The 25,832-nt window shown below is 48.6% G+C and overlaps 1 protein-coding gene across 4 annotated transcripts in view; it reads left to right on the top strand.

Moving 5' to 3' along the window:
- Window positions 1-25,832, top strand: part of svep1 (sushi, von Willebrand factor type A, EGF and pentraxin domain containing 1) — an 88,528-nt gene that overhangs the window by 18,683 nt on the left and 44,013 nt on the right. For 2 of the 4 annotated variants that reach the window (XM_030338999.1, XM_030338997.1), the window contains exons 2-6: window positions 2,368-2,623; window positions 3,208-3,384; window positions 19,552-19,710; window positions 20,746-20,925; window positions 24,002-24,202. In XM_030338999.1, the coding sequence (XP_030194859.1) occupies window positions 2,368-2,623; window positions 3,208-3,384; window positions 19,552-19,710; window positions 20,746-20,925; window positions 24,002-24,202 (973 nt within the window). Of the gene's footprint in view, window positions 1-2,367; window positions 2,624-3,207; window positions 3,385-19,551; window positions 19,711-20,745; window positions 20,926-24,001; window positions 24,203-25,832 lie in introns of those variants that run through there. The other 2 variants (XM_030339000.1, XM_030339001.1) reach the window with 2 other exon arrangements.

Raw genomic sequence — 25,832 nt, 5'->3', positions numbered from 1 at the left:
CCCAGTCTCTCTCTCCCTCTCCCAATCTCTCTCTCTCTCTCTCTCTCTCTCTCTCTCTCTCTCTCTCTCTCTCTCTCTCTCTCTCTCTCTCTCTCTCTCTCTCTCTCTCTCTCTCTCTCTCTCTCTCTCTCTCTCTCTCTCTCTCTCTTTTTCTCTCTCTCTCTCTCTCTCTCTCTCTCTCTCTCTCTCTCTCTCTCTCTCACCGGTCTCTCGCGCTGTCAAAGGATGGTGACCTTTGCCTGTTTTCTTTACCGCCTAATTGCGTCTTGACCTTTATCTTTATGGGTTTTGAGTGCGTTCGCTCGGGTGCGTCTGTTGACGTGCACGTCTCCAACCATGCATCCCCTGGGTGTGCTCGGCTTGGGTTTTCATCTTACGAGTATTGTCCGTACGTGCTTGCATCCATTACATCCACATTACATCCACAACATTCCTACGGTTGTGTTGCACTCATAGGACAATTGTTGTCTTTACTAACCAGACATATCGCATGGCACTTTGTATTGGATGAGTGCATATGGGCTTTCTCTGTTATACCGGATACCTTTATTTATCATACGGTATTTGAGGCTGGTATCTGATTTATTTTCTTTGCAATTATATTATTTTCCAAAAACGATAACGGTTTTCATTTGTCCTCCTCCCTTCCAAACGCGTTCAAGTCATCCATCAACGCAACACCGTGAACCGTTAATTAAAGAACCCATCCGCTCGGTCTAGGTGGGGCCCCCCCGGCGCCGGGGGCCCTCAACACGCGGCCGACCCACGGGCCCCTGTGCGATCAGAACGGCCAAATAAAGACCTGTTCCTCCCCAACTCAGAGTCCTCACTCCTCCAGATAATGGCCGCGGTGCGGTGGATTGTAAAGGGCTAAAGTTAGGCTGGGAGCCACCGCAGGACGTCCAGAGCGAGAAAAAAACAAGGAGGAAAACCAGGCAGTGTTCTGTGGCGGTTTCCCCCGCGCACCGCAGGCGGGCAGCTGTATCGCATGTAGGAGGAGAGATAATTACAATCGTAGGAGATGAGAGCTCTCTCCCTCGTCCCCGGGCTCCAGCCGTCGCCGATGTGGGGTTTCGAGGAACCCGAGAGCCCTGGGCTGTCTTTAGTGGTCGCGTGTGACGTCCCTTCATTATTCAATTTAGCCATGTCAATACAGCTCAGAGCAGCCCGCTGCTGCCAGGATGGGGGGGGGGGGGGGGGGGGGGGGGGGGGGGGGGGGGGTGTGTGTGTGTGTGTGTGTGTGTGTGTGTGTGTGTGTGTGTGTGTGTGTGTGTGTGAGAGAGCGAGTGTGTGCATGTGTGTTTCTAGGTGTGTGTATGTCTGTGTGTGTGTCTTCAATAAAGCTCAGAGCAGCCCGCTGCTGCCAGGATGGGGTGTGTGTGTGTGTGTATGTCTGTGTGTGTGTGTGTGTGTGTGAGCATGTGTTTTTGTCAGTGTGTTACTAGGTGTGTGTGTTTGGTTGAGTTGTGTTTCTTTGAGCATACATGTGTGTTTCTGAGTGGTTCGCGTGTACTGTACAGAACATGACGCATCGAGACACACTTGCTTCTTTGCACGTCAGCTGGTTTTATAAACAAATTAACCTTCGTGCAGCTGAGCTGCGTCGCATTCGCCGTCCAAAAAACACACTTAGCCATCCAGAAAAAGCAAACATTAACAATCAGTAAATCCGTTTTGGTTGAAAAGTTTTCTAATTCACCCAACAAACATTTTCCCTCATTTCACAAATTAATGCAAAATAAAAAAACTGTCAGAGTAATTCCCCAAGAAGGGTTTTGAGTGCAAACATGAGTGTTTCTCTGGAACACTGATAGCATCGCTCATATGTTATTAGGTTGCTTTTTCTTGCAAAGAATGACATCATCTTTCTGAAGTTGGGCGGTGCCTCTGAAGAGAAGCGTATGTTACGTGGTGGAGGTGGTGCCAATGTCAGATCCGCACACTAACAGTATCTTGACTTTATCTCACCGCACGTTTAGGCTTACTTTGTTAGGGTTGGCAATCGCTGCTGTTAGTTTTCATGGAGGCGCCTGTCAAAGACGTAATTTCTGATGGACCTTGAAGCTCTCGCATGGATGAATGATGGATCTGAATTTAGAACCCGACTGAAGCGTGTAATCGTGGCATTTATTTGAACGCTGCACACCGCACACAGTACTCACAAGTTCAAGACTGGCAAGCCTTTTTAGACCGTTCCTTCAACCCCATAATGCCTCATTTGTCTACCTTTATAGTTTGGATATCAGTCGTTTTGACAACGTTCAGGCTACACCATCACACATAACCGACGCTAGGCGTGCTAACGAACTCCCCCTCCCTTCCCCATACCCCCACCCCCATCCCCACCCCAACCCTTCTACCCCACAGCAAATCCTGCGCAACTCGCGCGCCAACGCCACCAAGGTCATCTTCCTGATCACCGACGGCTACTCCAACGGCGGGGACCCCCGGCCGGTGGCGGCGGCGCTGCGGGAGCGCGGCGTGGAGATCTTCACGCTGGGCATCTGGCAGGGGAACACCCGGGAGCTCCACGACATGGCCTCGGCCCCCAAGGACCAGCACTGCTACCTGGTGCACAACTTTGCAGAGTTCGAGGCGCTAGCCCGCTACGCCCTGCACGAAGGTGAGCGCAGCCGCTTGGCCGGTTAGCCGGCTAGCTGTATGTACGGCCACACCCGCTCCCGTGTATGGATATTACTCAAGAAAAAAAAAAGAGGGTGAAAAGATGTGTGCGGACGAAAAGGTCCGTACGCACCGACACCGACAACACATTGTGTAGTTTTATTATGCAGTTCTTGGCCATGTCTAGTTCGACAAGGTTGAGCACGGCATTGATACTGCCAGGCTTAGAGGTTGATTCCCACTGGGGGAAACCAGTGCAAAATGTATGCAGTCCAGCGTCGACACGTGGTGGTATCTCTATCCATCCCACATGTTAAGAAGGCTGTTGGTCATTGGTTTGCAGAGAGACTTTTGTGACCGTTCAGAGCTAATCTTGCAAACATCTGCATTTTTTTTTCTAATAAACATACGCAAAGAAATCTTTATTATAACATCCAGCCCTCTTTAACAAAAGCAAAAAGCTCTGAAGGTCAAATGAAATCTGAAATAATTAACCGTGAGTTTACTCATTGAGCGATAGCGGTCCAGTCGGCTGGATCGGGGGGGAAACCTATTGTGACCACCCCTACCTCTCTCCCACCCAAGACCTCCCGACGGGCGACTTCATCCAGGAGGAGCGCTCCCGCTGCGGCCTGCTGTGCGAGGGGGGCGGGGACTGCTGCGACGCCATGGCCAGCTGCATGTGCGGCACGCGCACGGGCCAGTACGACTGCGTGTGTGAGAGGGGGCACTACGGCAAGGGACAGCAGCACGAGTGCACAGGTAGGACGGGACGAAAGTGCACACACGCACGCACGCACACACACAATCAAATAGAAACACAGACTCATGAATAGATAAACACATGCTGTGTGCACACAGACACACACACACACACACACACACACACACACAAATGACACCAGAGCAACAGCAGGTAGCATTAATAGAACCAACCCTGAAGCTTTACTGGTATTTACTGGTTTCAGAGGCCAAGGTTTATCTGGTTACAAAAGGGTGTGTTGTTAACCAGGATCAAATATAGTCATATAATTTCTATATCTCCTATCCCCTCTTCTAGGCTCATTGGCATTCATAGTCATGGGCTGAGCAGTTGCGGCAGTTCTTGCTGGCGAGTCTGTTATTACAGCCAGTACATTCATTATATGTAGGAGCTTATCTTGTTTGGGAGGAGAAACGGGAAAGCCTTTTAATGGAGTCATCCTTCTTTATTAACCCCAGTTTATCGTAGAACGTGTGAAAGTGAAGAACTCAGTTTAGGGCCAATATAAGGACAGATGTTGCTTTTCTTCCTTGTACTGTACAGGTCAGTGTAGCGACTGCTAGAGAAATCTTCTTCTCTATACGGTTCACTGACAGGGAAGGGCACCGACCTTTGATGGAGATGGAGGCAGAGTTGTATTTGCACAACGTGTTCACCACAGAACCATGTTTACATTGTTTCACTGGAGGGAGAGAGAGAGAGAGAGAGAGACAGACAGAGAGAGAGCTGGTGAGGGAGATAGAGAGACAGACAGAAAGAGAGAGGGGTATGAAGAGAGGAGAGAGCGAGAGACAGAGAGAGAGAGAGAGATGGAGAGGAAGATAGAGAGACAGAAAGAAAGAGAGAGGGTTATGGAGATGAGTAGAGAGAGCTTCGCTTGTGATTCTCTGCGATGTGGCTAAGTAATTCCCAGTCATTTATGAACTAGAGAGAGAGAGAGAGAGAGAGAGAGAGAGAGAGAGAGAGAGAGAGATCTCTCTCTTTTGATGCTGAATCCTTTTTCCCCTTCCAGCTGGTTTGGTGAGGCTTCGGCCGTTGCTTCGGGGCACTTGTTGCCACGGTTGCAACACGCTGCCTGTCAACTTAGCGTGGTGCTAGCGGTGCCCTGTGAATGCTCCTCAGGACTTCCTGTAGAGCCGGGGGGGGGGGGGGGGGGGCTGCAGGCGAGAGGCGAAGACAGTGGTCTGGTTGTTGTGTGTTCTCAGCCCAACGGCCCGATCTCACCTCTGACATCTCCCTCCCTTTGGTGGAGGGGCTCCAGCTGAACAAAGTCTGTGTGTGTGTGTGTGTGTGTGTGCGTGTGTGTGTGTGCGCGTGTGTATCTATGTTGGAGTGGGGGTTGAATGTGTGTGTGGATAGGGGTCTGTATGTGTGTGTATGTGGAGGGGTGTTGAATGTGTAGAGAGAGATTGTATGCGTGTGTGTGTGTGTGTGTGTAGAGGGGGATTGTGTGCGTGTGTGTGTGTGTGTGTGGATGGGGGGTTAAATGTCTGTGTGTTGAGAGGGATTGCGTGCGTGATTGTGTGTGTGAGTGCAACAGTTCCCATGTTTATACTGGTAGACGTTTTCGAGTATTGTCACAATTGATTTTTGCTAAAATGATCTCATACAAGAAATCCTCTACCATACACACACACACACACACACACACACACACACACACACACACACACACACACACGCACACACACACCTGCACACACACTCACGACTCACTGTCTCACACATTCCATCATGTCTAACGTTTTCCTTTCTCTTGGTAAAGAGAGAATCCTGTTTTCATAGGTAATGATGACATTATTAATCTACCATGTTGAAGTAATTACACTCAGCCTCCTAGAGAGCCCCCCCCCCCCCACACACACACACACACACACACACACACACACACACACACACACACACACACACACACACACACACACACACACACACACACACACTAGAGACCTAATGCAAACCCCAACTGAAGATCTGAGACATATTTTTGAAGGGGTGGAGGTCTGGAATCATCCACCACATCTATGCGTGGAATGACTTGGAACAACCACCAATGGAAACAAACATTATTCGCCGCACTCTGACCCGGAGACCAACGGAAATGAATTGGATGAGACTGCAGTGGAGTTGGTGGGACGACCCTCCTAGCGGAGATGGGCGGAGTTACTTACGTACGTGCGTGAACGTAAATCAATTGGGCAGATTATGCAAATGCAACAACACAGTATATAATCCTAGCACTATGATAATAATAGCAGTATGATAATAGGAGAGTATTCCTTTATTAATGTAACAATGCTTTTCCAGCAACAGTACTTTCAGATAGTTAGGTGCCGTCCCAGATAAGTTCTTAGTAACTTTGCACAACTGTGATCACAATCGACCCTCTAAGTGGGAGATAAACTCTGCCGTGTGTCCTCCGTGTCCCTCCCTCTCTCTCTGTCTTTTTCCCATTGTCGCTCTATGTCCCTCGCTCGCTTTCGCCACCTGCTTCCAATCTGACTGCGATAACGGGGGGTTGAAGGGAAGCTGGGGACGGAGGGAGAGAGAGGGGGGGAAGGCCAGGAGTGACCCAATAACATGCAATATCTCCTGAATCGCGTGTTGGATTCCCGACGGTCGGACGCACAGTGGGAAGGACGAGGCGCGTGGAGCCAGGCCCCCGCGCATAACTATGCTGAGATGTAACTGAGGCCAGGGGCCCCGCTGAGGTTGTTAATGTGTTGGTCGGGTTTTAATTAATAGCAGACTGTAGACGGGAGGCAGCGAGACGCTCTGACCGCAAGCCAGACAACCGTCCCCGTCCCTCACCCACTCTAACTTTCCCTCACCCGCTCTGTCTCCCTGTCTCTCTCTCTCTCTCTCTCTCTCTCTCTCTCTCTCTCTCTCTCTCTCTCTCTCTCTCTCTCTCTCTCTCTCTCTCTCTCTCTCTCTCTCTCTCTCTCTCTCTCTCTCTCTCGTCTCTCTCTCTCTCTTTCGCGTTCTCGTTCTCTCTTTCGCGTTCTCGTTCTCTCTGTCTCCCTCATTTGTTTAGCTGACGCCTTTATCCAAAGCGACTTACAATAAGTTATCAGACCATGAAAATGCTACCCAGAAATTGCTCGAGACTCAGGGCAGTACATAAAATAATCCAAAGTACTAAACTACAGAAACCATTGTGGACTCAAGACTGCAACAATCAAGATGTGTTGCTAGATTGGTCCCGAGCCATTCACAGCCCGGTAGGCATGTACCAGTGACTTGAATCAGACTAGAATAGCCGGCAGTAGCCAGTGCAGCGTACGCATTAGTGGTGCAGTGCTGGACACCTTGGGTTGGTTGAAAACCCTCTAGGCCGCTGCATTCTGGATGAGCTGCAGGAATGGCACATGCAGGCAGACCAGCCAGAAGGGGGCTGCAGAAGTCTAGACGTGAGGGGACAACTGGACCAAAACCTGTGTGGCGTTCTGTGTGAGGATCGGACGTTCCCTTGTGAACATGCCGGACTGGGTCGGTTAGCAGTGATGCTGTTGTCGAAGGACGGCTGGTTATTGAGTGTTGTACCCAGGTTCCACTGAGTTGTGGCTATCGATGGAGAGGTCGTAGATGGGAGAGCAGCTCGGCCTGGTCCAGATAAGCTTCAGGTGGTGTGTCGACATCCAATGATAGATGTCAAAAACATGCAGAGATTCACGTGGGCCTCTGTCTCTCACTCTCTCACTCTCTTTCTCTTTCTCTCTCAATCTCTCTCTCAGTCTCTCTCTCAGTCTATGTCTCTAAATTCTCTCCATTCTTCTTCTTCTCATTGTTTAAGACTTTCTTCTTTACACAGGCTTTCCTTGACTCTCCCTTTCTTTATCTCGCAGTCTATCTGTCTGTCTGTCTCTCTCTCTTGCTCTTTATGACTGTCTCTCTCTACTTCTTGAATTCGGACTCTGTTCCTCCATCTTTCTCTGTTTTTCTCTGGCTGTGGACCTTTCTGTAACTCTTCTCACCATCTGCCCTTCTCTCTTTGGGTCTCCGTCTTCCTGACTCCATCGTTCTCTCCCTCTCTTTGGTTTGTATGCACCTCTTTATCTCACACACTCTCTCCAGCTCTAAATTACCTCTCTCCCTCTGCATTACTTTGCTCTGAAATTATTTATTTTCTCCTCCATGGTTGCGAGGCTTGTATTTTAGCCGACCTTGAAGCCACACTCTGCTGGCCTTGCCCGTTGCGGTTATTAAAGATGTTATTTGCAGCTCTACAACACATTTGCTTCAGTTTCACTCCACCTACTGCTCCGGATTTATCACCACACTAATTACTTTTTTAGGGCTCTCAGTTCCTTACTTTAAAGTTCCTTCCCCATGCAAACTTTGAACTCAATATATACACACGCAGAAGGATTGTGTGGATTTAGTGTCTATAACTTACCGTCCTCCTTATTAAGTTAACAGACTTTGAAAAGAAAAATAGAAGTAAACCACACTTGTCAGGGCGCTTGTATTTGGACACTAATGAGTTTCCTGTCGTTAGCAGGCTTGGCTGAACCCAAAGTTGTTATGAGTAACATGGGAACACGCCGCGCTTTGAAGGTGCTGTAGGTACGATTTAAGAGTGTGTAATCTGTTAGAAATGGCCTAACCCTCCATCTGCAATTATTGGGTTAGATGATTGATTAGAATAACTGTTTAGAGTTGGCTTCGCAAGCCCCTGTTTGTACCAAGCCAAGTTCAGACTGCTCCCGGCTCATTTCTGAACAATCACGACATCTCTTTCCTGATTGGTTCAGGGAATCCATCTTTCCTGTCAATCACAGGCAGGTGAGGGAAATGCACCCGGGATCTGCATCTGCTGTTCAATGCAGAGGAACGCAGGGACGGAGGGAACAGAGAGGGATGGTCGTCTAGTTGCCAATTGATCGATTTTGGAGTGAATTATCCAGGAATCAACCATCCATACGTGACCATGGGACCCATGGGTTGTTATTTTCATCACCTCCGCCCCTTATAGCACCTCCAGTAGACGACAGTGCTGTTGTCTCTTTAGTGTGTGTGAAGGAGAGAGAGAGAGAGAGAGAGAGAGAGAGAGAGAGAGAGAGAGAGAGAGAGAGAGAGAGAGAGAGAGAGAGAGAGAGAGAGAGAGAGAGAGAGAGAGAGAGAGAGAGAGAGAGAGAGAGAGAGAGAGAGAGAGAGAGAGAGAGAGAGAAAAAATACAGGGGGGGGGCATTAGTGTGATATAGAGAGGTGGGTGGTTTGAGGGGCTGATGGTGGTGAAATAGAGGAGGGGGGGGCGTTGAGATGAAATATTTTCCTCTTCCTTCTCCCCCTCATTTGAGTTTATCAGTCTCTGTAGCTGTTGGGGAGAAGTGAGGTGCTCTGGACTGTGTTAGCACTCACTGTGGTGTGGGCGAGGGGAGGATGAGGGCGGGGGAGGGAGAGAGGGAGAGAGACAGGCATCGGAAAAGAAAGAGAGAAGGGTAGGGAAAGAGCAGACGTATGGCAAAGGAGGAATCTAGTGAATGACCTAGTGTGTGTGTGGGTGGGTGCACGTGTACACACACACACACACACACACACACACACACACACACACACACACACACACACACACACACACACTGCTATAACCATTAGCAGGCCGAATATATATCATGCAGGTATTTTTCCAACCGACGTGGTACGGCTTTGAAGCGTGAAAGCAGGGGAAGAGCAGCACACACACCTTGAGATCCTCCGGCGACGCACACAGTCACAGACCTGCAGCAATGACGTCGCCCTTAAACCCCCTCTTAAAGCTCTCGTCCGAAGAGCATTCGTCTGGCTTTGAGTGGAGGAGCAGGCCGGGGGTAGGAACGCCTGCAGGCTAGACTCTATCCCCCTCGTGCATTTTGGATCCATCTTTATCGTATATCTGTCATCCTGAAGGTAGACTTCGACAACAGCTGAGGGCAGGTTTTTTTGCAGACTTGAAATATTACCCTGACTCAGGGTCTCATTTTGTCCCAGTGCCATCCGTCAGGGTGTAAATACGCCTGCTCTAGCAGCAGAATGTCACGCCGGTTGTGTTTGGATTATTTCAAGGGTGGGGTAAAAGGACTCAGTGTTTATACTAAAAGGGAAAAATTCCAAAACTCAGTTTGTATTACAAAAGTAAATGTATTCTGGATTATATTGTGTATATAAGTAAATTGATTCAAAATTTCCTTAGCATTATGAGCCAGAGTCTGGGCATGTCCAGGCATGTCTGGCCCGGGTCGGAATAGATCTACCCTACGACTACAAGGATGGCCAAAAGACGATGGAGTCCAAATATTATCTTTTCTTTGGCATTTGTACAAATTGTTATATTGATACATAAACAAACCAAATTCTGATGGAAATGTTGCTTTAGTTTGGGTTTCTTAGAATTTGGTTTGATATAATGAAGTTAGCTAGCTGTTTTGGTTTAGTTTGGTTTACCACAACAGCTCTACACACACACACACACACACACGTGCAGACACGTGCACACACACACACACACACACACACACACATACACACAAACATTATCCTCTGTTACGCATATTATCCTTTTTAGCGCCAAGTATACAGTAAGCGTCCCAAAACAATATGTTCTTTCGGAAATCAAAAAGCGTAAGCCTGTAAGCCTAATACACATCCTGGCTGGTCCAGTTAGGAACCACCTAACTCAGTCCTTCGGGCTATCAAGCCTTCAAAAGTTGGTTTCAGCTTGGTTTGTAGAATAAACTGCAGGATATTGTGCGGGCCGAGTTGTGTGTGGCATTGTCTACTCCTAATACCCCTTAAATCCTGTTGACCAGAACCTTTCAATCATCAACCCTAGATGAGTGAGTGTGCGTTTGGGTGGTGCGGGTTAAGGGGTTGGACACGGGTCAGTCACTTCCTCAAAGTTGAAAGGTCAACGTGGGGAACATTTGAAGCTCTTCGCTGATGTGATGTGAATGACCGACAGGGTTCCACAGGGAATTCAACTCAGCTCTGATGGAGGGGAGTGAATTATAGCAACAAGAGGAAAACATGGGATGCAGGATTTCTATTGGTTTATGAAGAGGGCGGGACCATCCTAAAAGTGCAATCTCTCTAGGGTGAACAGAGGAATTACAGTAAATAATGAGTAAAAATAAATATGCTCACATTGAGCCAATTTATGTTTTCATGTCTCTCTGACTCTCCCTCGCTCTCTCTCTATCTCCCCCTCCTTCTCAAGACTATAAATGATTGCCATTAAGACTTAATGTTCAGAATGGTGTCGCTGCACCATACGTACAGATCAGAATCATCCTATCGGATGTCCACTCAAGATACAGGTTCACATTGTCACTGCCAAAGTTGTTTGTGTTGTTCCGACCATGATTTCATTTTGTTGCATCAGAAAAGCATGGGATTGATCATTGAAATAGAAAGGCCAAATGATTGCTTGGCAACTGGCAACGCCGGTGTTTGATTCTTGGCCGAGTTCAATCCCCCAATGTCCTCGGCCTACCTTCATGGGCAACAGGCCCTCGCACTCATTCCAGTTCATCACATGCATTTTATGTACGGGGCTTTGGATATAAGCATCTTAATGCCTCAGTAGTAATAGCCAATCAGAGTGGTCGGTGCGTCTGCTCTTAAACACTGTAGTTCAAAGGTCAGCTTGTACTTCTCGGACTAGTCATAGTTCTCGGAAGCAAAGGAGGAGGGGGAGGGTGTTGGGGGTGGAGGTGTGTGTGTGTGTGTGTGTGTGTGTGTGTGTGTGTGTCAGGGGAGGTGCTGGGTGTTAGGGTCAGGTGGGAGTCAATTGCCCCCCGCCACACTTTTCTAACCTTTTTTTGCTCTCACCCAGCGGGACGACAGCGAGTGTTTCTCATTGGAGTGCGCAGCCTGGAACGAATGAAGGAGGGATGAAAGAAAAAAAGAGGGAGGGAGGGAGAGAGAGAGGGAGAGAGAGCGAGTGACGGCTGGCTTTTTTTTTTTCCTCCAGGGGTCATGGAGTTTTGTACGCAGTGACTTGATATGAGAGAGAGAGAGAGAGAGAGAGAGAGAGAGAGAGAGAGAGAGAGAGAGAGAGAGAGAGAGAGAGAGAGAGAGAGAGAGAGAGAGAGAGAGAGAGAGAGAGAGAGAGAGAGAGAGAGAGAGAGAGAGAGAGAGAGAGCGCGAGCGCCAAGTAGTTCCAAACTGCAGATAGTGTGTGAGGGTTCAGAAAGGGCTATAAGGAACAGGAGGTTGGGGTTTGTTTGAGCCTCTGTATTCACTCCGCTGCCGGAGTCAGTTCCTGGGCGTTCACACATTTCAACTCATTACACGCTAAAGAAAGACAGGGCTGTCCTCGCTTTCCTTTTTAATGGCCACCGATGCTTACGTTAGTTACAGGGCTCTCGCACTTGCTAACCAATGTGTCATTTCCTACAGGAAGGGCACAGACTCTCTCATTATAGGACAGGTGTGTGAAAGGTTAAATGTACCCCATGTGCTGCGGTCAGATCTGCTGTGAGGTCAAACCTGAAGACGGTTATAAAGGGCCATTGATGTGTAGCGGGATAGTGAGAGATCGAGATCGTGGGCGGGCAGGAGAGCGTGAGATTGACAGAGGGGGGGAGAGGGAGAGAGAGTAGAGATGGAAGGGAGGAGGAGGGGGAACCTCACCCTTTCACTTCCACTCATCCGTGCGTCCCTCCATCTCCCTGGACTCCCCTTCTTTATTCCCTCGCTCGTCTTCTGCTCTTGTTTCCTTCCTGCTTTCCTTTTGTGTGTCTTCTCTCCTCACAAACACGCACACGCAGACATGAGCGCGCATACACACACTCTCACACAGGTCATGTGGGCCACGGCGGTGGCCATTAAATGCAGGTTTGCCATTTACTAGAGAGCTGTAAAGGTGGCTCTCTCAGATCAGAGACAGCTGCTGTTAAATCCTCCCCTGGTCCGGAGACCCGCCAGTTGCAGGCTGGGAAGGCATAGAATGTAGTTGCTTGAAAGGCAGTGCACTCACACATATATATATATATATATACACACACACATACATATCTGTACTGTATGTATTGAAATGGTCAGATATGCTTGAGGTGCATGAATATAAACACATTAATATATATTATGTGTTTGTGTATACATGTATTAAATATGTGTTTGTATATATTTATATATATATATATTTAAGATATACACCGTTTTTTTAATGTATTTGAAAAGACACACACACTCAGTCGCTTACAATGCTGGTGGGCTTCCCTGGTTAATGGTTGAGTGTTTGATTTAATCTTTGACTGGAGATAGAAGGGCCCTTCTGTGGTTCCTGTAGGTTGAGTTTGTGTTCCCGTGATATGTTCTTTGGAGCCCTTCATGTTTGTTCTCCTTCATCGTCTTCCTTTGTGTCTGGGTTCTCTCAGCCCCCCACTTCAACACAACTCTCTCTCTCTCTCTCTCTCTCTCTCTCTCTCTCTCTCTCTCTCTCTCTCTCTGTGTCTGTGTCTGTGTCTGTCTGTCTGTCTAACTCTCTGTCTTTCAACTCTCTGTCTGTCTGTCAACTCTCTGTCAACTCTCTGTCAACTCTCTGTCAACTCTCAATATCTCTCTCTCTCCCTCTCTGCATGAGTGTGCACACTTTTTTCTGTCATGTCGATGCGACCCAGGGTTCATGTGTGGAGGTGACTGACACTGCATACACACTCACACACACACACACACACGTGACGCGCATGCCTGAAGACACATCCATATCAAACATGTGTTCGAGGAAACACAGGCACAAACAGAGCCTAACACTTACGAAAACACATTGTCTATCTCACACAGATAAACGTGTGTGTGTGTGTGTGTGTGTGTGTGTGTGTGTGTGTGTGTGTGTGTGTGTGTGTGTGTGTGTGTGTGTGTGTGTGTGTGTGTGTGTGTGTGTGTGTGTTTTAGACTGCACAAGGTTTACACAAGGTTCTTGAACCGTTGGTGTGGCAGTATGACAATGAGCACAGAGTGCCCGTGAGTTCCCAGCATGCATCTGTTGTCGTTGGATGGCTGAACAAATGTAACTGAGCAAAAACGAGTGAACAGCTCAAAAAACCCAAAAGGCTGCAGCTGTAATATTTGGATTATACGTCTCGCTTCATTTACCCTGAAGTTGGAGTAGTGACACAAAAACAGATTCGATTTCAAACCTTCCCCTTCGCATAGTTGACCCAGGAGGTTAAACAGCCAGACTTGAGGCGGAGGTTGGTGTGTGTGTGTGGGTGGGTGGGGGGGAGGGGGGGACGGTTGAAGGGGTGATTATCCCAGATGGAGGAAGGAAGTCTGCGTAGGTGGACAGCTGGACCAACCCCCCCCCCCTCCCCCATTTGGACAGCCCAGCCAACTTCAATGACATCCTGGGTGAGGGATTCTGGGTTCTCCTGGCCATGTGCGTAAATTATGTAGCGGACTGTGTGTGTGTGTGTGTGTGTGTGTGTGTGTGTGTGTGTGTGTGTGGGGGGGGGGGGATCCCCCTGAAAGGAAAAGCGATATTGCTTCCTTTCCTTCGTGCGATGTGAAAACCAGAGCTTTTCCTCAACCTTGTGCTTTGTTGAACCTGCTGCTACATCCCCGGGGGGACCTCTCCGTGACACAGGCCCGTATCCGACTCACGTCTCCATCCATCGCTGGACGTCAGCATGGCTGCTCCGGGTTATACCTCTCTGCTGCCCTTTACCCCCCCCAGCCTCTCTTTACCTCACTCAGTCACCACCGCAAGGGGAAGGCTCCATCCTCACAGGTGTCTAATGGAGACGTCTCCTGTTTTTCCCAGCCTGCTCACCCCGGTCATAAACCACAAGATTCACTCTCTTCTGGTGGACATTATTCTTCCGAGTGAGGAGTGGATTGCTTTTTGGCCAGGGGCAACGAACTGCTGCTGCCGGAACATAACAAGCCACCATAGACCCCTTCTGCCTCGTACGAGGGGGATGTAAAGAGGGACCCTTCTTTGGGGGGTGCCTGTTAGAGATGACTTTGAGAGCCGAGCAGGACGCAGCTTAAAGTCAACCAGGGGCAGATGAGTGAACCCAGTGCCTGGGATTCCCCATCGCCCCCACCCACGTCTTCAGCTGGTGTCTATTGAAAGGGTTGTGTTGTGGAGGAGGGGGGGGGGGGGGGGGGGGGGGGGTTCAGGGTATTTGACCCCACCCCGCTTTTGACAACAGTGCGATTGATGTCGCCATGGGATCCTCAGACACGTAGAGCCGCTGTGGTTTGTTTGAATTTCCAAACCTCCCCCTGTTTCCTCCTGTCTCCAGCCTAAGTCAGGAGCCATGATGACTGGCCTGTTATGACGGGACCGTCCAAATAACGACGGGCGACGGATGACTCTATCAAACGAAGAGCATTCGCTGAATTAAACTAGAAAGTCTCTCTTCATGCAATCCAATAACAATAACTAAATTTCCGTTATTCATAATCGTTTGAATTCAATAATAGCTAATATGTATAATATTCTCAATATTAAGTTTGAATTTGAGTTCACTTACATGACATTTTCTGTAAATGTCAACGGAAACGTTCACCTGTGGTACACGGGCAGGTTAAACAGTATACTTTATATTACAACTGCAAATTACTGCAAGTTGTAGGATCTTGATTACAGTATATATACAGTATATGTATACAACGTTACTTGCAACGCTACAAAGAGGGACGTGAGCCGGCCACGGCCGTGACATGAGACACGCAGTGTGCATGTAGATGGTTTCGAGATAAATATAGTGTAATTGCTGGTTCCACTCGCTGATTGTTTGTGTTTGTTGACTTTGAGTTCTCATGAGTCGAGCTGGAGCTGTCTGTGTCTATTGTCGTCTTCGAAGCTCAATGCACGATTACAGGAAGTCTACTCGCTTGTCAACATTGGTATTTTTCAGTGGAAAAAAATTGGATGAATTCAAAACTTGGAGTACATGCAAGCAGAACTTTGCGTGTGTGAGTGAGTTAGTCTTTTTGTACCACAAGTGGTGGCGGCGAGACCTCAGTCCAGATTTAGGAGTTTTGTGTTCACAATTATGCTGGACTTCCTGCCTTTTAGCCTAAAGGGGTACACACACACACACACACACACACACACACACACACACACACACACACACACACACACACACACACACACACACACACACACACACACACACACACACACGCGCACACACGCACACACATGCACACACACACATTATTTTGGAAACAAGTCTCTGTAGTAGTAAAACCCTTCCTTTAAAGAGGAGTTTGTATTGACTAGTAAAAGGCTTGCCTCCTAAGTATTTCACATGGTTAAGTGTTTAGTGACTAATTATTTGGACGGAGGGAACCTCTATGAAATACCACAGAAAGGGAGAAGGCAGAGGATAGAATTCGTGGGAGTTTCCATGCACACAGATCTGCGCGTGCGTATTTAGACACACGTATACGCTGGTCTCTAAATGATGATGTTTGTGTCTGGGACCGTCCTTGTAACCCACGTTAGTTTTGGACCCAGGACATTTTTTAAGATGGAAACCATGCTTTTTCTCTTGCTCTAACCATCTGTCCATATTTCTCTCTCTCTCTCTCTCTCTCTCTCTCTCTCTCTCTCTCTCTCTCTCTCTCTCTCTCTCTCTCTCTCTCTCTCTCTCTCTCTCTCTCTCTCTCTCTCTCTCTCTCTCTCTCTCTCTCTCTCTTGCTATCACTCTCTTGCTCTCTCTCGCTATCGCTCTCTTGTGCTCTCTCTCTCTCTCTCTCTCTCTCTCTTTCTCTTTCTCTTTCTCTTTCTTTCTCTTTCTCTCTCTATCGCTCTCTCTCTCTCTCTCTCTTGCTATCACTCTCTTGCTCTTTCTCGCTATCGCTCTCTTGCTCTTTCTCGCTATCGCTCTCTTGCTCTCTCTCTCTCTCTCTCTCTCTCTCTCTCTTAGCCGCATGGTTTCCGTCGATCTCTGTCTTCTTCTCTCTTTCTTTTGAGGCTAATAGGACCCAGCAGACCTGCAGATTCTCGTGTGATAGTGGCTTTGGCTCTCTCTCTCAAACACACACACACACACACACACACACACACACACACACACACACACACACACACACACACACACACACACACACACACACACACACACACACACACACACACACCTCCCCTTTGTTACACAAGAAGATATTAACAGATGAGAGGGACTGGGAAGAATTACTTTTTCCTCCTCCTTTGAACTGTTCTTTTGTTCTTCTCTTTGTGCTTTTGTTTGAAGCACTCGGTCTGGCAACTCTGAACACAGAAACCAATAAAATCAATTCTTGATGGATTAAATAACATATTGTATTACAAAATTCATGTTTTTCTTGATACAGACGACTCCAAACTAACTCACTCACTACAACCACAAACAGCAAGTTTCTGATTCTTGGTCTCGAACTAAGTGTAGAAGCTCTTACCGATGAAGAATTCGACAACATTGTGCATTCCTGCCAGGCTAATCATTGGCTCATCTGCCACTGATGAGCCAATGATGAGCAGGTTTGATTGGCAGGCTATCAATTAGCTTTCCTTTTTACACACTTGAGACAAGACAAGTCTAGATGTACGGACAAATGTGGTCCATAAGTGCAGTGTTTTCATGGTTAATTAGTCAATGTAGTCATTGATTCCTCCTCCTGACCTTTGAAAGTAATCTTGGTTGACATTTTGAATTAATGCACACGCCGTGATTCCCCTCTCATTACACAGCGCTGGAAACTCACACCTCGGATGTTTTAATAAACGGTCCCCTCTCGCTTCAGCCGCCGGCCTTTTTACGAGACGCCGTTTTACCAAAATATTAACTGTTGGTTTTGAATCCGCTCCTGTTCTAACATCGGGCCGCAAATGGCCCACGACAGTCAACTTGGCCCGCGTCCGCAACGCGTACAGTAGCCGTCTGTGACTGGCGTCTCCCTTGTTCCATGTGTCAAGAAGGCCCTGTCCAGGCACAGCAGGGTGTGTGTCTGTCTGTCTGTCTGTCTGTGTGTGTGTGTGTGTGTGTGTGTGTGTGTGTGTGTGTGTGTGTGTGTGTGTGTGTGTGTGTGTGTGTGTGTGTGTGTGTGTGTGTGTGTGTGTGTGTGTGTGCAAGCATGCGTGCGTCTTTATGGCCCTGTAGCCCGCTGGCACTCCACTTCCTGTCTAAATAAAAGGGGTCTGCTGGCCCCGCTGTACAGCCGGCTGATTGGCTGCCGGGAGACGGATTGGAAGCTTTGGGTTTATGTACTCGGACGATGGGAGGTTATGGAATGCAAACACACTTACACGGCTACCCGCAGTGTGTGTGTGTATGTGTGTGTGTGTGTGTGTGTGTGTGTGCCTCATTCAGTTTTCCTCCATTTCCGCGTTCCATCTCTTTGCTCCTTCGGAGAAGATGAATGGCTGCTCATTCGTTCATCATCATCATTATCATCATCATCATCGTCATCATCGTTCCCCCTGTTGCTGTCTGTCTGACCCTCCATCCTGTCTGTCCTGCGTTACCCTTCCTCCCCATCACAAGTGTGTTTCCAGATCTTCTGCTGATGGAATCAGTGTGCGTGTGTGTGTGTGTGTGTGTGTGTGTGTGTGTGTGTGTGTGTGTGTGTGTGTGTGTGTGTGTGTGTGTGTGTGTGTGTGTGTGTGTGTGTGTGTGTGTGTGTGTGTGTGTGTGTCTGTTTGTGTGTATGTATCTGTGTGTGTCTGTTTGTGTGTATGTATCTGTGTGTGTCTTGAGTGTGTGTTTGTGTGTGTGTATACATGTGTGTGTGTTGCATGCGCGCAAGCACATCCCTGCTCTCACATGCGCGGCCACAACCTGCCGTTGATCGGGTGTGAATCCCCACCACCTCAAACACATCCCCCCCCCCCCCCCCCCCCCCCCCGCCACACTGCATCCTGCGTCGGGGAAACACGAGCCTCTGCTAACAACCGGGCAGACTTCCGATGGAAGCGGAGGCCAGATCCCGGCAGCCTCCGGGGTGCAGGGGCGTCTGCCTTCAGACGCCGCTCCTCAGTGTTTCGGAAAAGGGGAGGGAGAATAAAAAAAGACGAGACACGTGGAAAAGTCGAAGCATCTGCTGCATCCGTTATCGCGTGACCACCGTGAACTCGCTCGTCTCTCGGCCGCTCTGAGGGAACGGGGCCGAGGATGACGCTAGCTCAGCGTGGAATACACGCAGAACAACACAAACAAGCACTGGAATGACAGGGCGAACATGGACGGCAGGGGGAGCCTTCCCTGCCTCATCCCAAGTCTGCATATATCGCATCCAGGTGATATGCCAATAGTTAAATTGGCAATTTACATTCAGGGCATTTAGCAGGCGTTTTTACCCAAAGCGACTTACAATAGGTACATTTGTTAGAAGAACTAGCACTCATGTCATGTGTATGTGTGTACTCTATGATGTGTGTTTGCACGTGTTAAGTGTGTACCTGCGATATTTGTGTGTGTGTGTGTGTGTGTGTGTGTGTGTGTGTGTGTGTGTGTGTGTGTGTGTGTGTGTGTGTGTGTGTGTGTGTGTGTGTGTGTGTGTGTGTGTGTGTGTGTGTGAGTGTGTGTGCACACAGGTGATCAAAGACCCACTTTGATGAATGCCAGGTGTGCATACTCGTCGACCATAAATAGGATTTTCGTGCTCGTAAACCTTTTCAGTTTGTTTCTGGGTAATGGAAAAATACAAATAACACACACCTACGCACTTCCCCTGCTCTGAAGATTCAGTTCGATTGAGTAGTTGAACCTTTCCATTCGCTACACTTCTTCATTGATTCCGGTCAAATGGTTTGGAGTCACTTGAACAGATGGATGCTTTCTGAAAAGTCATTAAAAGTCACGTATGATCCAGCCTAACACCTGCTCTTCTGACGACCATGGACCATTTATTTGCGGTCTTATACAGTAAATAACCCTTAGCGTTTTGTGTGTATGTTTGTGATAATCTGTTTGCACATGTGTTCACAAATTGCGTACAATTTGTATGTTTTTGTGCGTATGTGTGTGTGTGAGGATGCTCACATAGTTCTGCGCGCGTGTGTGTGTGTGTGTGTGTGTGTGTGTGTGTGTGTGTGTGTGTGTGTGTGTGTGTGTGTGTGTGTGTGTGTGTGTGTGTGTGTGTGTGTGTGTGTGTGTGTGTGTGTGTGGGGGGGATTAGCAGGACTGTGACTAACGACCCATGGTATCTCTATCCCCTCGTCCCCCCATCCCCCCTCCCTCTCCCAGCTTGCCCGCCTGGCACCTACAAACCAGAGGTCACCCCGGGAGGGCGGGGCACCTGCCAGGCCTGCCCGGACCCCCAGCACACCTCCCAGCCTGGAAGCACTGCCCTCACCGACTGCGTGTGCCAGCCGGGCTACAGGGCTGTCGGCCTGGCCTGCCAAGGTGGGTGGAGGTGACGGAGGCAAAGGACAGATGGGTGGAAGGATGGATGGATGGACGGATGAGGTGGATGAATGGTTGGATGTGGTGAATGAATGGATGAGGTCGATGGATGAGGTGAATGAGGTGGATGTATGAGGTGGATTGATGGATGTGGTAGGTGAATGAGTTGATGGGATGATGTGTATGGATGGATGAATGGCTGGACAGATGGAAGGAGAAACAGCAGGCACACATTTAGTAATGATTGACTTAGTTGGATAATTATTCTAAGGGAGCTAGTTAATTCGCTAGGAAGTTAGTTCATCTATATTTACTATTTATTCATAGTTATGTGATTCAATGGAAGTTTATTCTTCTTCCAGTAATCTCACACTCCCTCCTCTTCCGCGAAACATGAACTGGAGATGCTGAAGAGTTCAGCCAACAATAATTTAGTTGGTTCTGTTGTTGACACACACACACACACACACACACACACACACACAGCTAATAATTTAGTGCTTGAGTCACAACATTTTGTGCTTTTGAGTCAGGAAAGAGAAAGTGTACAGCATGTTCCAAACGGAGACAGCAGCAGCAGAAGCTAACATCATCTCTACAAAGCCCTTTTGGCTCTGATTGTCTGTGTGTCATTGAGCCAAAAGATGGTTCATGTCTGCATCTATCTATCCAAAATGCTTTAATCTGCTCTCGCCTCATATTCTCTTCCCTCCTCCATCTCCTCTCCCTCCTCCTCCTCCTCCTCCTCCTCCTCCTCCTCCTCCTCCTCCTCCTCCATCTCTTCAACCTTCTCTGCTATTCCTCTCCTCTCCTTCTCACTCCCTCATCCTCCTCTCCTCTCCTCTCCTGCTTCCTACGTTCTTTTCCCCTTCTACCTCTTCTCTTCTGTTCTAAACTCTCCTCATCCTCTCCTCCTTCTCTTCCTCCTCCTCCTCCTCCTCCTCTCCTAAATCTCCTCCTCCTCCTCCTCTCCTCCTCCTCCTCCTCCTCCTCCTCCTCCTCCTCCTCCTCCTCCTCCTCTTCCTCCTCCTCCAGTGGTGCATTGTCCTAAGCTGTCCCCCCCGGCCAACGGTTTCTTCATCCAGAACGCGTGCAACAACCGCCACGACGCGGCCTGCGGCGTCAAGTGTCTGCCCGGCTTCGACCTCCAGGGCACGGGCATCCGGCTGTGCCAGGCGGACGGTGCCTGGTCCGGGACCACGCCCAGCTGCAGGGGTGAGGCGGGGGGGGAGAGGGGGATGCACTGGTGATGGAGGAAGGCCGAGTCCGGGGTGGGGGGGATTAGGGGGTGCAGGGCATTAGTTAGTGGTAGAGAGGGTTCGACGGTAGAGGTTCTTGATGCCTCTTTTTTAGATCCCTTTTCAGCTTGACTTTTAATGTGCCAATGTGATCCGCACACATACACACACAGATAACACACACACACGCACACACACGCACACACACACACACACACACACACACACACACACACACACACCCACACACACCCCCACACAGACACCCATGAACTTAACACCCTCAAACACACACACAAACACACACGCACAATCTCACAGACAAACACACGCACACTTAACCCCCCCCCCCCACTCCACAAAGACACACACAGACACACACCAACACTCATAAACAACCCCCCCCCCAACCCACACACACACCCGTCCATTATTAGTCAATAGTCATCAAATCCACGAGGCGGCTATAGAAGTGTTCCGCTACTATTTGCCAGCCCTTGATGTGGCCGAGTCCTAATAAACGCTTGCATCCGCACTAATGGGCTCCGTCAGCACAGAGGGGAGGTAGCGCGTGTTACCCTCTCTCGGGTACGGTTGCTAAGACGGCTTGTAAAACAAGAAGGTGGGTGGGGGGGGGGGGGGGGAAACAACAAACACCAGAGGTGATGGCGGCCGGCCACATGTCTGCGCGTCGCGTGCGGTGGCGGAGCGCTGAGGTCATCGGGAGGAGGCTCTTCCGCTTCTGCCGAGGCTCCCTTGTTCCTCCCTCTCTCTGAAGAGACAGAGAGACCGATAGAGAGAGACACAGAGCCATTAGGGAAGAGAGAGGAAGAGGAAGAGGGGTATAGGAAGAGAGGAAGAGGGAGAGAGAGAGTGGTATGGGACGAGAGGAAGAGAGAGAGGTATGGGACAAGAGGAAGAGGGAGAGAGAGGTATGGGACGAGAGGAAGAGAGAGAGAGGTATAGGAAGAGTGGAAGAGGGAGAGAGAGAGAGAGAGAGGTATTGAAAGGGAGGAAGAGGGAGAGAGAGAGAGAGAGAGAGAGAGAGAGAGAGAGAGGTATTGGAAGAGAAGAATTGGGAAGATTGGGGTCAAGGGAGAGAAAGGTTTGCGGGACAATAGGAAGAGAGGGATTGGGAAGAGAGAGAGTGGTAGAGAGAGTCGTTAGGAAAAAAGAGAGAGAGACAGTGAGGGAAGGCTTGTTCCTACAGGATTCATGGAGTTTTGAATGCAGGGTCATGATGTGAGAGAGATAGAGAGAAGGTTAAACTAACCAATATCAAAAGCTACAGTGCAGTGAGAAGTGAAAGTTGTAAAAAGTAAAAGTGAACCCAGAAGAGCCTCAACGAATACAACAAAATCCCAATTCCCAGCCATGTTCTTGCAAAACCTTGAGTTATATTGATAGCCAGACAGTAAGACTTTACAGTGCATAACTGTGGTTGCATACCTTACTGTGTATGTGTATGCGTGTGTGCGCGTGCACTCGCGCGTGCGCGTTTGTGCGGGTGTGTGTGTGTATCTATAGTTTCCCGCATACAGTGAGACTTGTCAGTGAATAATGGGACCTCCCAGCTTGCGTCAAGCTCTGGGGGATTCGTAAGGGCATGTGTGTGTGTGTGTTTGTGTGTGTGCGTGTGTGTGTATGTGCGTATGTGTGTGTGTGTGTGTGTCTGTCTGTCCAGGGGTGGCGAGATGAGAAATTATATCCTCCACGCCGCCTTCCCAGACCCCTGGTGTAATGAGGAACAGACAGACCCCCCCCCCCCCCCCCCCCACACACACACACACACATACACACGCTCACACCAAGAACGTATATACAGTCATATACATTCAGTGTTTTAAGAGAGAGTTATTAGGGAGTCCTAAAAGTGCTATGCCGGCCACATTCCATGCATATGATTTATTATGCCCTGTGTCTGATTGAGTATTTTCAAATTCGATGTTATTGCGTTTTCTAGACCGATGATAAAAAATGAAAAAAGGTTGTGGACATCTTTCACGACGCAGTCATTTGTTTCCGTTCGGGGCCGGATCCCAAAATGTCGGACAAGGTCATGGGTTTAATCCCCAAGGATTAACTAAAGTGTGGGCCGGTAGCCGTTTCGTATGAAATGTTTGGCGTTTATTACACCTCCCTGTCTCGTATCTTATTGATTGGCCTCCTGCGGCAACGAAACTGTAGGAAGCTCCACTCATCTGGCACTCCAGTTAGAGCAGAACAAACGCCCCAGCAGGTAGCTTTGATGTGAACATGTTGGCCTCGCTCTGCAGTTGATTTTCTCATGCTAATGCCGTTCTAACAGGTGTTTTGGGTTTTAGTTTATTTTCCTGTCTGTTCCAATCTGCCTTTCGGACCATCTGCCTTTGACCTCTTTACAGAGGCAGGTTTGGACCATATGGTCGACCTGGTTCAACCAACAGGTTGAACCAGACCGCTATTACTTTGAAGGTTGTTTGTCATTGGTAAAACATGCATTTGTTGGACTGATTTGTTCTTTGTGCCCTTAAAATACCCCACACCTTTTTGGCCTAACTTGAGACATCTATCCTTTTAAGCTCACTGAAAAACAGCAGAGAGAGAAGAACATTGGATCTTTTACTGTTCAGAAGTATTGTTTTGTGCGATTTCTGAGGAATTAATTTCCGTCGTTTGTTTTCGCTCTTAGTTTATCTTTCGGTTAAATCTGTAAATACTAAATTCCGTATAATTCATTTTTTTCTACAGCACAAGTGAAATAATAGACGAACTTGTACTCCGCTGCCCTCATTTAGTGGTCTCCGAGGCAATATGACACACAATCCACCGGAAATTAAACTCACCCTAACCCTCATCCTGCAATTAAAAGGACAAAACACGACCCTATCCCCTGAACAAACTCAACAACCATAAAGCCTCGACTCCCCGCTTACATGTACAACATGTATACCCTACATCTTCCCCCCATCTACGACTTCTGCTCATTAGACGCAAAATCTGATATTTGTGACGTCGCAAACTTTTCCTTTCTTCTTCGTCCTTTTTTTGGGGGATTCTTCTCGGACCTCCAGTGCGCTCCTGCCCCCCGCTCAGCCGGCCGCAGCATGGCCACATGAGGTGCACCGAGGAAGGAGGTGGCGGTGTCGGCGGTGGCGCCCCCTACAGGGCGGAGTGCACGGCGGGGTGCGAGCGGGGCTACCGTCTGGAGGGGGACAGCCGGCTCACCTGCCTGGCCGACTCCCTGTGGAGCGGACCCCAACCTCGGTGTGTGGGTAAGCCTTCAAGGACTACATAGACCCCCCACCCCCCCCCCCACACACTCTCCGCCACACACACACACACACACACACACACACACACACACATACACAAATAGCCATGCTCTGTCCAATGGTTGCATGCAACGACGCAGACCTGGGGATTATTTCCCATGATGCAGTGCTTTCCTCCTGACAGATCATTACCCTGCATTACCCTGAATTGAACAAGTTAGCCGAAACGGCCATCTTTAAACAAATACCTGAATTTTTGCTTCGACTTAACCATTTCTAGCTGTGAACTTAAATGTAGTCCTTGATTTTATAAAACGTTACTGTTTCTAATACATCCTGGGAAATGGGCACCAGGAAAGTCTACTTTTGCAATCATTCTCACACACACACACACACACACACACACACACACACACACACACACACACACACACACACACACACACACACACACACACACACACACACACACACACACACACACACAAACAGGCCTGCTATCTGTTTAGCGTCTGCTAATAAATGTCTGTCTAGTGGGCGTAGATGATATATCAGGAGCTACCAGCCAGGGGCTGTAAAAAAAAAAGCTATTTACCTGAAAACTTTAAGAGTATTTCTGTAAAACGTGTCTTCAGGACATTGGCCCTCAGCATAATGTTTTGTTGGAGCCGAGTAAGAACAGAACATAGTAGTTTGAGCAACATTTTTAAACTAATAAGTACCCTTGAGCACACACATGCGCGCACAAACACACACTCAAACAGACACACACACACACACACACACACACACACACACACACACACACACACACACACACACACACACACACACACACACACACTACAGTTACTACGACGCAACCCATATTTTGGGAATGCCCACACACTTCTTAAAACTGCTAGTTGGGTGAAAATATTTCTGTAGACTCAGACTGGCCACAGAGAAGCGCCATGGGTCAATTATATCAGAACCAAAGTCCAAGTTGTTCAAGTTGCTCCGCCGCAGATCCCCTGCTTCTGTTCTCTGCCCTGCAGTGACTCAGTCCTCGTGGATCAAGCCTGTCCTGTCCTTCAAACTCTGGCCTCCCTCTCTCTGCGCTCTTCCTTTTTCTCTCTCGCTCTCTCTTCCTGTCGCTTTCTCTCTCTCCCGTTCTCTCTCTTCTCTCTCTCGCTTCCTCTTGCTCTGCCTCTCTTTCTCTCTCTCTTTCTCACTCTTATTTTGTCCTTCAATTCTCCTTCATCTTCAGCAACATCTTGCTTCGTTTATATCGTTTACTTGTAGTGGGCCAATAAACGCATCATCTAGGCTTTGTTGCCTGTTGCAGAGAAGACACACACACACACACACACACACACACACACACACACACACACACACACACACCGATACACACACATCCTTCACACACAGCTTCCACATTACATTCCTGCAGAAAATTGGTAGTTTCACCTCCAATTTCCTAATTGTCTGTTTGCTGTTCCTAGCACACCGGTATGTCTGCAGAGTCACCACATTTAAACCCTACTTAACCTAACCAGAGGAACCCCTCGCTCTTGGAAGGTCTTTGGCGTGTTCCACCTTGACCTTGTTGACCTGCTGGGTTGTGCCTAGCTCCCCAACATTAACA

This window comes from Gadus morhua, chromosome 17 (assembly GCF_902167405.1).
Source record: "Gadus morhua chromosome 17, gadMor3.0, whole genome shotgun sequence".
Lineage (NCBI taxonomy): Eukaryota > Metazoa > Chordata > Actinopteri > Gadiformes > Gadidae > Gadus > Gadus morhua.
This window is presented reverse-complemented; position numbering and strand designations above follow the sequence as displayed.